Source organism: Syzygium oleosum, unplaced genomic scaffold (genome assembly GCF_021117445.2).
Source record: "Syzygium oleosum isolate NSW1041296 unplaced genomic scaffold, Sole_v2.1 Sole_v2.31, whole genome shotgun sequence".
Classification (NCBI taxonomy): domain Eukaryota; kingdom Viridiplantae; phylum Streptophyta; class Magnoliopsida; order Myrtales; family Myrtaceae; genus Syzygium; species Syzygium oleosum.
Genome location: NW_026607515.1, coordinates 1,496,337 through 1,508,945, shown reverse-complemented (window position 1 = coordinate 1,508,945; position 12,609 = coordinate 1,496,337). Strand labels below are relative to the sequence as shown.

General features: G+C 40.6%; 2 protein-coding genes across 2 annotated transcripts; both read left to right on the top strand.

Annotated features, from left to right (window-relative positions):
* The first annotated feature begins 4,669 nt into the window (after positions 1–4,669).
* Positions 4,670–5,956, top strand: LOC115692461 (protein SAR DEFICIENT 4). The gene is given in 2 exon segments (XM_030619300.2): positions 4,670–4,978; positions 4,981–5,956. Coding segments are annotated over 2 exon segments (1,152 nt in total). The 3' UTR covers positions 5,824–5,956.
* Positions 5,957–6,449: 493 nt separating this feature from the next.
* LOC115692457 (uncharacterized) lies at positions 6,450–9,194 on the top strand. Its single transcript, XM_030619295.2, has 4 exons — positions 6,450–6,738; positions 7,623–7,737; positions 8,262–8,380; positions 8,768–9,194. Exons 1-4 carry the CDS (start codon positions 6,515–6,517, stop codon positions 8,817–8,819), a joined length of 510 nt encoding a protein of 169 aa, XP_030475155.1. The 5' UTR covers positions 6,450–6,514; the 3' UTR covers positions 8,820–9,194.
* The last annotated feature ends 3,415 nt before the right edge of the window (positions 9,195–12,609 follow it).

The window sequence follows — 12,609 nt, the reverse complement described above, 5'->3', positions numbered from 1 at the left end:
AATAAATAAAGATGAACGTCCGCATGCGAAGCTTGAGACACATGCATATAAAAGGACGACACAAATTGAGATATGTTAAGGGGTCTACGTCTTATGTTAATATACACAACCCATGCCCCCGTTAAATTAATGGATGTGGACATGAGACTTGGATTTTCTTGAACACATTAAATATTTTTATATTTTATTTTATGGAGCCATTGAGATAGCAATATCGTTTTATTTTGTTGATTTTACTTGTAAGTTATCTTAGTACAGTTGTGGTTGTAGTAAGTAGCATATGGATTTCACTATCAAGGTTGCTAGAGTAAATACATTTATTGTACAATATGAGGAGGAGGGGGTGAAAAAATGCTTATTATTTTATTTGGGTGTTTGCCCGTATCTTGCAAAATATTCGAACTATTCTTTGCAATATTTTTTACATATTTTAATTTACAAGCAAAAATCTCAAATTGATTATCCATCCAATTTCACTAGGATTTCTGTGATTACGTTGTTTTTTTCCCATTGTATGGGCTAAAACTAGCCGATTATTTTTGCGCGACCTTTAATAACATGCATGCACTAAAAGACATGTGGTTAAGAGTATTCGACTTAAAATATATGCTCCGTTTGTTTTGCGAAAAATGAATGGTTTGGAATTTTTTTAAAAAAAAATAACCGTTTATATCACTTGAAATAATTAGATAACCAAAATTGTTTTTGTAGACAACCAAAATTATTTTTCATTCATTCATTTTTGTCAGCGATATAAGCAATCATTTTCAGAATAATATTTTTTAAATAATTAATTTTACGGAGCCTCTCTCGATGCAACTTTCTACTATTGATGTCGACTTCAGAAAATCAGATCTGATAAGTCAAGATGAAAGTATGATATGCGAAGCATTACACACCTGCAAGATGAAAGTAATGACACAGACTGTGATACATTAAACAGTCTACGTCTCATGTCAATATACGACACTAATACACACGTGGAGTCAACGAATGTGGATCCGAAACTTGGATTTTCTCGAACACGCCACGCTTTATTTTGTTTTGTTTCATGGAGTCAGTGAGATATCAATAGCGTTTTGGTTTGTTAGTATTACATGTAATTTTTCTTAGTATTTACTCAACTTTCAAATGAATGTAAGGTTAAAATGGATTTCACTATCATGCCGGCCAGACTTAGTACATTTGAATATACCATATGAAGAGGTGAAAAAGAGTTCATTATTTTATTGGGTGTCTACCCGTATCTTTCGGAATATTCCATTCTAACTAGCCCTTTCGATTTTTTTAAGAAGTATCCTTAATTTACAAGAAAAAATCTCAAATTGATAATTGACCCGATGTCACTAGGTTTGATCTAATTTTCATTCTCTTATGATTCCTATTGCGTCATTTTTTTTAATTTCCTTGCTTTGATTACTCTTCAACTTTAATTGTGTTTTTTTTTTCCGGGTTGTGGGCTAAAACTACCCGATTATTTTTACAAGACATTTGCCCCCTTGCATGCACTGCACGAAACTTTGAACTTAAACACAGAAGTGGCCCAAAAACAAAATCTGCCAATGAGCCTAGTTTGGCTCTTACAGGAATCGTATATACTAGTGATTTTCACTGGACTCAATTTTTAGCTAGGCTGAGGATTTGAAGGAAGGATCTTCCCCATCCGTTGTGATGGAGATGTGCAGTCTGATAGAGAAAAGTAATATTAGAGCTCAGAGTTTTTATGCTAATGGAATATATGTAATTTCTATCATAACTATGTATGCCCTAAACTCCTACTGTATCTATTGTGGTAATATCTTTTATAGTTGTAACACTAATGCTTGAAACCCTGATGCTTGTAACTCCAATTATGATACTGATAGCAAGGAGATTGTCTATTGCGGCACCGTGATTTTTCCCTTTATGATTTTGAAAGGTTTTCCACATAAAAATTTGCTTGTCTTCTTCTCTATTTTATTCTCTTCAAAGATTCGCGTTCCTGACAACTGGTATCAAGCTCTGGTTTGGCGAAATAGTGGAGCGACGAATATGGACAAAGAGACGGTGAAGATTGATCGGTGTTATGGCAAGGACTTTGGCTTATGGAAAATGCAGATCAAGGATCTGCTGTATCAGAAGAACTTGCATCAATCTCTGTCGGGAGAAAAACCATATTCAATGAAGCAAGCAAAGTGGGAATTGTTAGATCGGTAAGCTCTGGATGTGATTCGTCTCGCATTGGCGCGAAACGTTGCCTTCAACATCGCCAATGAGACGACAACGGTAGAATTGATGAGGGCGCTGTCCAACATGTACAAGAAGCCTTATGTATCCAACAAGGTATATTTGATGGTCGTCTTTTCAATCTGAAGATGGATGAAGGTGCTTTTGTGACACATCACTTCAACGGATTCAACGTGATCATGGCTCACATTGGCGTGAAATGTAGTTCGCCACATCGTTTCATTTCTCAATAACCTCTTGGCCTTCTTTTGCCGCTTGGTGAATGGCTAAAGATTCGGTGTGCAGCTACTTCGTCACCAGTTATGGCATTAGATTATTGTTGTCGGCACCATTTTTGGACCTTGTTGAGTAATCTCTTCGAATCAACAAAATGCGTCTTATTTGGTGTGCCAAAATTATTATTTTTTTGGCTGGAAATGGCTCCACGCGACAAAATATCTTTTACCAAAGGTTGGATCTTCGGTCAATGCGTAAAGGAAAGTAAATGCATAAACCGGAAAAATAAATTGTAAACTGAAAGATACATTATTTGTGTTGATGATTAGGGGTTTACAAAGAATGCGATGTGGCAATCTATAGCTCACAATCGAATCGACGATTACAAGTGATTATTGAATTTGAAAAGATAATTTCTTAATCTTATCTTCAAAATAAATAACTTCTTAATCTCATTTATTTACGGTTACAAAAAGTCACAATAACATTTATACATAAGAAGTTATAAAAATCCTAAAATAGCGACAATAAACGTAATCACCACCGGTTACGTTTTTTCAATCAATCGCTTGATGTCCACGACTTCCTTGATGGTCTCAGCCGAAGTGGGAAGCTTAAGACACATGCATATAAAAACAATGACAGATTGGACACGTTAAGAAGTCTACATCTCACGTCAATATACGACAATCATACACACGTGGAATCAACCAGCGTGGATCTGAAACTTGGATTTTGTTGAACACGTTGTACCTTTTTATTTTAATGGATGGAGTCGGTGAGGCAGCAATATTGTTATATTTTGCTGATTTTGCACGTAATTTTTCTTTTTATAGTTGTAGCAATAACTTCAAGTGGTTTTTAGTCAACTTTCAAATAAATGTACGGTTAAATGAATCTCACTATCAAGCTTGCTAGAGTAATTAAATTGATTATGCCATTTGAAGGGGTGAAAAATGTTTTATTACTTTATTGTGTATCCGCTAGTATCTTTCAGAATATTTCAACCGATCTTTTCGATTTTTTTAGATATTTTAATTTATAAGCGAAAATCTCAAATTGATTATTGACCCAATGTCTACTGGGATTTATCTTATCTTCGTTTTTTTCTTTATATTCCTATTGTGTTATTTTTTTTCTCCATTTACTTGATTTGATTACTCTTCAATTATACTTCGGTTTTTTCGTCCATTTTATGGGCTAGAACTAGCCTTATTTTTACACGACCACTAATACCATGGATACGCCACACGACCCGTGGTTTAGGGTACTCGACTTGAACTTAATGATCTTCGTGCCATAAAATTATCAATCACTTCACGACATTCTTAAAACAAAGTTCAATTAAATAAGTCAACGTGTTATATTTTTTTACGACACATTTAGATACATTTGAGACACATAACTAGACAGGTTATCGCCGTACCATGTTAGCAAGGAAAAGACAACAGATCTGACCTTCTGCCTAGATTCTGCCGGAGCAGGGGAAGTTGAAGATCAATGCAAATGGAGCTTTCCTTGGCGGTACGGCCGGAGCTACATCGTGCGTGTGCCGCGATCCCACCGGAAATCTCATCGGCAGCTTTGCACAATCGGTGAGGACCGGATCTGCTCTCCAAGTTGAAGCCCTAGCTATTTTGGAGACATTGCACTTTCTTCGCACATGAATGGATCAACACTTTGTGTTTGGAGTGGAGTCAGACAGTCTTTGCTTATCAATTTTAGACATCTTCGTTTGGCCCGCTGTGTAATACTGCAAAGTAAAAAGTAGCGGACTGGGTTGTTAAAGCCCAAATCCGAAATGCTCTCCCTTTTAGTTGGATCTCAAACCCCTCGAGCCTTATGAGATTTATTGTGCTCATAGGCCCACTTCGTGTACTCAAATGGATTATCTTAATTTAATAAAGTTCATCTTTTCGACCATAAAACAATTACCACGACTATTTAGTTACATTTAGACACGTTGGTACTTATCCAAACCCAATTTTAAACGTTTATATAAAAATTATAATCTATTGAACACGTTAAACGTGTCATGTAACTCATTTAAAACAAATTTCAAGAAAAGGAGACGATTGAGAATGATCGTGTTTGGATTAAATCGTGAATTTGACACGAAAAGAGTGGGAATCGGAGGCACGAATTTCTCTGCCTTGCCAAAAGGCTCGATTTCATAATTATATTAAAAATTGCAATTAGGACTTGTTGACTTGTTAAGTCTTGGTCAATGGTCCATCATCATCTCCGACCATCTCCAGATGATTTTCTAAGTCTTGGTCGTTTTTTTTTTTTTTTTCGTTTTAATTTCGTTTTCACCAAACAGATCGCACCCAATCTCCACTCTTCGAAGCACCAAATTCAATCTCTTCAAGATCCAACAATGGCTTCCTCCTATCCCAACGCCAACCCAATCTTCATCGCCGCCGACTCCATCCACGCCCTCCTCTCCCACCAGTCCCTCATCCGCCACTTCCGCTCCACCCTCTCCTCCTCCGTCCACACCCCTCTCCGCCACTCCCACCCCCTCTCCGCCGCCGCTCCGCCTCCCTCCTCCTCATGCCCTCCTGGTCCTCCCACCCTTCCCTCCCTTACATCGGCGTCAAGCTCGTGACCCACTTCCCCGGCAACTCCTCCGCGCTGAACCTGCCGGGGGTCCACGCCGTCTTCGTCCTCTTCAGCTCCCTCACCGGCCAGCCCCTCGCCACCGCGGACGCCACCGTGTTGACCCTGTACCGCACCGCCTGCGTCTCGGGCCTCGCCTCCGAGCTCCTCTCGCGGACCGACAGCAAGGTCCTCGTCATGGTCGGGTCGGGCTCCCTCGCCCCGCATCTCATCAGGGCCCACCTGGCCGCCCGGCCCGGCATCGAGCGGGTCATCATCTGGAACCGGAGCCCGCAGAAGGCCGCGGCTCTGGCCGCGAAAATGAGCGAAGACGAGGGCCTCAGGGCGGTGCGTTTCGACAGCGGCGAGATCTTGGACGAGATCGTCGGGTTGGGAGACATCGTGAGCTGCGCGACGAACTCGGAGGAGCCGCTGGTGAGGGGCGAGAGATTGAAGGCCGGCGCGCACTTGGACCTGGTGGGGTCGTTCAAGGAGACGATGAGGGAGTGCGACGACGCGGCGCTGGGGAGGGCCGGGAGGGTGTTCGTGGACTGCGCGGCGGCGTTCGTGGAGGCGGGGGAGCTGGTCGGGGCGGCGGAGAGAGGTGTGGCGGTGGAGAGGGGCGGCGAGCTGGCGGAGCTGGCGGGGGGCGCGAGGCCGGGGCGGCGGAGCGAGGAGGAGGTCACGGTGTTCAAGTCGGTCGGGTCGGCGGTCGTGGATCTGTTGGCGGCGCAGTTGGTGTACGAGGAGTATGTGAAGAGGAGCGGAGGGAGTTTGTAATCTCTAATTTAGTTTGTCGAAATTATGTGTATAACGTATGGTATGTAATTGATCGATTGTACCGCACTGAGAATTGCTGTGTGTAAGCAAACTACGCTTAAATTGGAGATGAGAAAACAAAATTTTACATTAACTAACTAGGATGCACGCATCATATCGCATGTTAACGTTATATCACAAATCTTTTCGAGTAACTCGAATTACGTAATAGACGATTATTGATTGTATACTTAATACTTGAGAAAAATGGTCACTTGATTGGATTGTAGATACAAGATAGCACATCGTGTATTGCCAATTTGCCGGTGATCTTTGCCACCTTTGATGGTTATTGACGAAGAGCTTTGTTGCAACAATTTTATTTTACACTCGCTCGTTAAATAAAATACATAAATTCAATATGTTCCTTAAATAAAAAATATATTGCTGATTCTCGTAACGAAAACAATTTCAGTTCAATTAATAGGTCAAGCCTTGTTAGCTAGATAAAAATTTTCATAATTCTCCACCCATTTAGATCAATTTTAGAAAACTGCAGATTAAGAAGTTAAATTCTAAAAGATTATGAAAAAAAACCATTTTTTGTATATTTCAAATATTTGATTTGTTAAAATAAAAGTACATCCCTTGGCTGGACGGGACCCGGGTTCCCGGTGTCTTCTTCAGTCGAAACCCGCGAACCGAAAAAGCGATGCAGTTCTTCGGAGGCTCCGACATCAGCCCGTCGCCGCCGGCGCCGACGGCGGCGGGGCACAACGCGAACGTGATGTACGTGTTCAACCGGAACGGCGTGTGCTTGTTCTACCGAGAGTGGAGTCGTCCCCTCCGAACCCTAAGCCCCCAGCAGGACCACAAGCTCATGTTCGGCCTCCTCTTCTCCCTCAAATCGCTGACCGCCAAGATGGATCCGACCAGGTATCCGGAGCTTGAGCTCCGTCTCCGATCTTTCGTTTTTTTCTTGATTCGATTCCGGTCCGTCGAGTTTGCGGGGAAGTTGAATTGCGATTGCAAATGGGGAACCTGCAAAAAGCATCGAAAATGGCGGCTTTTTATATCGGTCTAGGGTAGAATTGTAGATCTTTATGCCTTGTCTTGAGATTGTATATGCTGTCCGGTTGCTTCATGATCTGCTTTGACTTCGATCCCCCCACGTAATTGGTCTCTGAACACTCTCCCAAATGGTTAGCTGCGATTGAAAATGTCGGTGAATTTGCGGAAATGAATGATCTTTTGAAGACTGTTATATTCAATTCGGGCACCGTTTAACGGTAATGCGGTTTTTTTTCTTAATTGGGTATTTAGGATTGCTGTTATCCTCACGACTGATCAGCTAATCTTGGGTTGAAATGTCCAAAAGAAAGCTCATTTTGAGCTTAGTCGGTTCTACCTTCAAATTGTCGTGCTGAGTTCGAGCTAAAAAAAAGAAAATCTAATGTAAGTTGAACCTGCAGCAGAAATTTTAGATGAAAAGACATTTGTGTTTCTTATGTTTATGCGCACTCACCGGTTCTCACGTACATGTAAACGTATTATGATCGCACAAAACATAACTACTCAATAGCTCATTAGTTGCACAACTTAAGCATTGCAAAGGTCGATACTCAACTAAACTTTTTTTTTCTGAGTAGTCACTTCGTCGAGCTCAAGTAGCTCGTGAGTAGGAGGAATTTCTTGTGCCATGAGCTTAAAGTCGCAAAACCTTTTGTACTGTATGGTGCCAAGTATGCAGGAGAAGATGCAGGAGAGCCGGATGATCAGTGATTAACGTACACACTCTCTCTGTTTTCTTCCTCTTGTAGTGCAGACAAAGGAAATCTTGGGGTGCCCCAGTTACCGGGCCAGGGTTGTTCATTTCACAGTTTCCGCACTAACACCTACAAGCTTAGTTTCATGGAAAGTCCTTCTGGTATAAAGGTTAGTTAAACTAATTCTGCAGTATTTGGTTTTATATTGTTTGTGTTTCTACCTCAGATGTTGCTTATAATGAGCTTTTGCTCGAAAACTTTAATAGTCTTAGCAGATTAGCAAGACCTGTTGAACTGAGTATTATTAAGGAACTTACACTTCTTCTGATGATAATTTATCTAAAGGCACCACACAATCAGAAGGTGTTTGTGGTTCCTTGACCACATAATACAAGAGAAATATGGTTTGCTCTTGTTAACTTCTACTCTCTGGGCATCAACTACTTATTATTAATGCTCAATAAGGCAAAATGAATTTGTTGAGAATGACATTGCCGCATCATCTTACTTTTCAACAGTGTTAAGGATTTGCCTTATGCTTGTATCGCTTGCAACTTCAGTAAATATGCTAATGCCAATGCATTCTTAAATCAGCTCTTTGCCCATTGTTGTACTTCTCTTCAGAAGAATCTAGCAACCATCAATCTGCCTTTTCTTTTGTTCTTTTTCATCTTATGCCTGATGTCTTTGCAGATAATCTTAATTACACATCCTAGGACCGGTGATCTACGGGAAGCTCTGAAGTACATATACAGTCTATATGTTGAATATGTGGCTAAAAACCCTGTCTACGCTCCAGGAACTCCTATCAGGTGACTGATGAACTTTTTTTGGTTTAAATTGGTTGATTAGATGACTTGTGTCAATTTTGATGATCTATTATTTGAATAGTGTGCTATAGTGGACTAAAATAGTCCGATTGTCTGCCAAAAATAACTCTGTTAAAATCCTCGATGGTACTTTTTCATCATTTTAGATAATGAATCCTGCGCTGTCCCGGTGCTTTTTATCCGGGTCGTCCGTTTCGGCACCTAGCTTGCATCTTTTTGATATGAGTACTTCTACGGACATAAGATTAGGAATTTGGGATAAAAAGACATTTCGTGTTGACTATTGCTTTTCTTTCCGTGAGTTATTTTTGCATGACTGCAGAAGCTGGTGTTTTCTCTCCTGACACTTTTTCTTATCCTTCTGTGAAGGTGTGACCTTTTCAATACAAATCTTGACCAATATGTAAGGAGCATTTCGTAAAACCTCGGTACGGAGCTAAATACGTATGTGCCTTTTGGTCATGTATCAAGCTTAATGGACAATTTGGAGAGATGGGTAATATGCCCGCTTGGTGTATTATGTGCCTTTCTCTTTGCTGCCAGTTCTAGTCCAACTCCAATCATCCTACGCTTATGTACCAGCTGCTTCCTTCAGTGGAGGGTTAGAGGAGGAATTCTTCTATGCTCCTATTTCTTCAATATGGATGATAGTGATCATTCCTGCGCACATTACTCTGTGGCTCTCCTTTTTCCTTATTTTACGGCTTTGTTATTGGGATGCGTAGATGTTATTGGAAGGCGTTGATTCTCGTGTCTTGATTTAAATCGAGCCCATGTAGGTTTACATGATTCAAAATGCACAAAGCTGCAAGCATCTGCTGTGAAGTTTTGATATTGCCTTGTTACGAGTGATTGATGTTGTGCAGAACCGCGTGTGTTTCTACTAGCTTCGCCATGAAAATATTCCTAGGCCCTTGTGACGCCGGAGTACATATTTTTGGTGGTATTCCTGGATATGATCGATCATCATCAATATGATTCATGCTCACTCCTTGTCATCAGATTGATGGGTATGGATTATGATTGGTCTTAGAGTACCTAAAATAGTTAATCCTAGTCTCCAATATTTGGTTGAGTGGCTATGGCTTGAAGAAAGCAAAAACTTAGAACGGCAGGGCAGGGCCATGGTCAGCGAGTAATTCATCAGGCCAGACATTGCTCAGACCCGACTCAAAAGGCTCCTTAATTGAGCTTTATACAACAATCAAAACTAGATTAATCCTCATCGGCTTCAATCAGTTTCTTGAAAGAAACAAAACTCCAGATTTCACACGTCGAGGTGTAGTCAGAAGTTGCTTGATATTGATAATTTCATGACTGGACTGTATACATAAATCTGTCGCTTCCTTTGTGAATGCATTGTTTTGAGATGAATTCAATACACATTCTGTGGAATTCAATGCACGTTATGTAAGAGCATGCTGATGTTCCTAGCTCCGAAACATTTGTACTATCTCACAATCCGAGTTTGTATGCATCTCCTCCTAGATGACATGAGGACAAAATTACTAATTCAGTGTCCACTGTTTCCTAACACTAAAAGATAAACGTCTTTTTTAGTTAATTGTTGCTCGACATTTGGGATCATAGGACAGATGCAATGAACCAGAGCGAAAATCCTCCGTCTTTCGGAGCCAAATCTCCTTGAAACAAGTAATTGGGTTGCGTTGAAAAATGGGCTTCCCCAACATGTTGTGAGACAGAAGAGGGGGACATGGTAAATCCAAGTTCGTTGGAGTAAGATATGGTGTCGGGTCTCTTCAACTTGGGTAGTAGTGTTCATACTTATGGCGCACTATATATTCATCTCCAAGCATTTCGCCCCATGATTTGTGCAGTGAAATAAGCCAACCGACCCCATCTTGGTGCCTGTTTAATGTTAATTTTGTAGGAAAGTAAAGAATTCATTTATTGCATTGACTCCTTCAATGATTCTCTTGTTTTTTTATTTTATTTAAGATTCGATCGAGTTCATGTAGTTAACAGATCCAAATTACCTTTACTATCAAGAAATAACCATTTTTCGTCGGGCGCACCTATCGCAACATTTGGGTATCCTAGGTGATTTAAGAACGAACGTATGGGCCTCGTTAGGGACACGAACAAGTCCAATATACCATGCTACAGGCCAAACGGTTCGATACATGTATAACTCGTTTAGCTTTTAGCTCTCGCCTTATCCGATTTATGAGAGCAATATGATATCTAATAAAAGGGGGAGGTTATCTATCTAAAGCTTCGTCGCCCTTCAAAAACGAGGTTATTGGCCAACATCAACACCAGTGAATGGGGCCAAAGGGGGTGATGGGTGCCCAGTGGAGGTTGCTGGTGATAGTGAAATCTTGCCGAGTCCCAAAGGAATTTTGCCTTGATTTGGGGGGTCCGTGATGCCTTTTATTTTCTTTTTGGGTCGTCGTCATTAATTGATGCATTCTTTGAAAATTTGGTTTCATCTGCTCAGAGTTGGAGAATGCAGTGCCTGAAAGTCTTTTTGTTCCATTCATGAATTTGTGGTTCCTCGACAGACAGTCCACGACCCCATGCCCATTCCCTCTCCCTCTCGTTTGAAATTTCAAACTTCAAAATGTGCCCTGCGGTCCATAAGATCTTTGTTGAGGTCTATCATGTTTTTGTCTCCAAATGCACTAGGAGTTGTCTCGTCCATTTTGAAATTATAGTTGTAATTTCAACTTTGCTATCTTAAGAAGTTTTGGATAGTCCGCACCAGGATCATAAGCCATGTAAAGGATCATGGTGGTGGAGATAATGCCCACTTTTAAGCTTTTCAATTTGTCGCAACTTGGCTTGATTCGTCAAACCAGCAAGGTCACGCGCCAAGTTGGGTTGTGAGCGAGAAAATGAATGATTTGGGAATGTTGAGATTACTTTAACACGAGATTTCGATATCCTTTCTCGATTAGATACTAATTGTTCATTAGGATGTTGGAATTTGAAAGCAAAATTGGGCTGTTGAAATTAAAATGACAACGAAAAAGAAGACACTCCACGAAATTCAAAATGTCTGTAAAGTGATGATGAGAGAGGAGAAGTTAAAATAGGGATCGCATGAAAATGTCTGTAAAGTGATGGGTGATTATGAAACATTGGGAAGACATGATCTTGTTTCGATGTTGATATGCAATTTCCATTAGTACAACAATTGAGATGTGGAGAGAATCATGTCGTCATTGAAATGTACATGTCTCATCTTGATTGATTGGATCTCAGGTAACCTTACAAATGCTTTATGAGTAAGATAATCTTTCTTCGACAAAAAAAAGAAGAAGAAAGAAAGATAATCTTTCTTAACTGGTGGATACTAAATATAGAGACAAATTATTTTGGTAACCGATTTAATAACCACGGTATCTTTTCCAGTGGATAGATGAGTGCACTCCCAGCGCTACTCAAGGTGAAAAATAATCCATACATTGAATATTCTTACGAAGAAGGATCACTCTTTTGGTGTTGTGTTCATGACAAAAGGAAATGGAATTGCACTCTAGTGTCACAGACCAAAGGTTTTAAGGCAAAATGGGCGAGGAAGGCCGAGATGATCAAACATGAACTCTCTAGAATTCTGGATATCCCAATACATGAACCGTACATCCCCTTTATATTAAATGGGATGTACGGTAGTTGATAGATTGGGAGATAAGATATACACCATTTGATAAATAAGAGATTTACGATATATATATAGGGGTCCCCTCCCCTCATTTGTATCACTTTCTCTATATAGATTCCTAATTCGCAGAGGAGGTATTCTTGGACACTCAACCATTAATTCGCTCTGTTTTGGATGGATTGAACATGTGTATATTTGCCAATGGTCAAACTGGTTTAGGAATATCATATAAATGGTACGTCGAAACCTTCATCTGTGTCCTTACAAAATTTGGACTGCTTCTTTTCTTTATAAAAGACATTGTTATGCTAGTAAAAGAGTGGGCCTAGCGCATCATTAAGGGAGGATTGAAATGTCAATTATCTAGCTCTAAATGATCTTTTTCAGAAGGCACAAAGCAAAATACTACTGTTTTATATGAAGTTACTGTTTTACCGGCTGGTCCATGGCCGCGACAGGCGAAGGTGGCTTGGCTTGGACGCACGGCATTGGTCGGCACGGACACGGCGCGGGCAACTCCTCCGGTTGCAACTGACGGAGGGACGCACGAAGGTCCAACTCAAGGTGGCCTAGATGGGGGTGG

What these genes read in the sequence shown, in the direction of transcription:
- LOC115692457 (XM_030619295.2), top strand. Translation starts at nt 6,515, where the DNA reads ATGCAGTTCTTCGGAGGCTCCGACATCAGCCCGTCGCCGCCGGCGCCG. An exon ending in GCCAAGATGGATCCGACCAG is followed by an intron (nt 6,739 to 7,622) that starts GTATCCGGAGCT and finishes TTCCTCTTGTAG; the next exon opens with TGCAGACAAAGGAAATCTTG. An exon ending in GCTCCAGGAACTCCTATCAG is followed by an intron (nt 8,381 to 8,767) that starts GTGACTGATGAA and finishes CCTTCTGTGAAG; the next exon opens with GTGTGACCTTTTCAATACAA.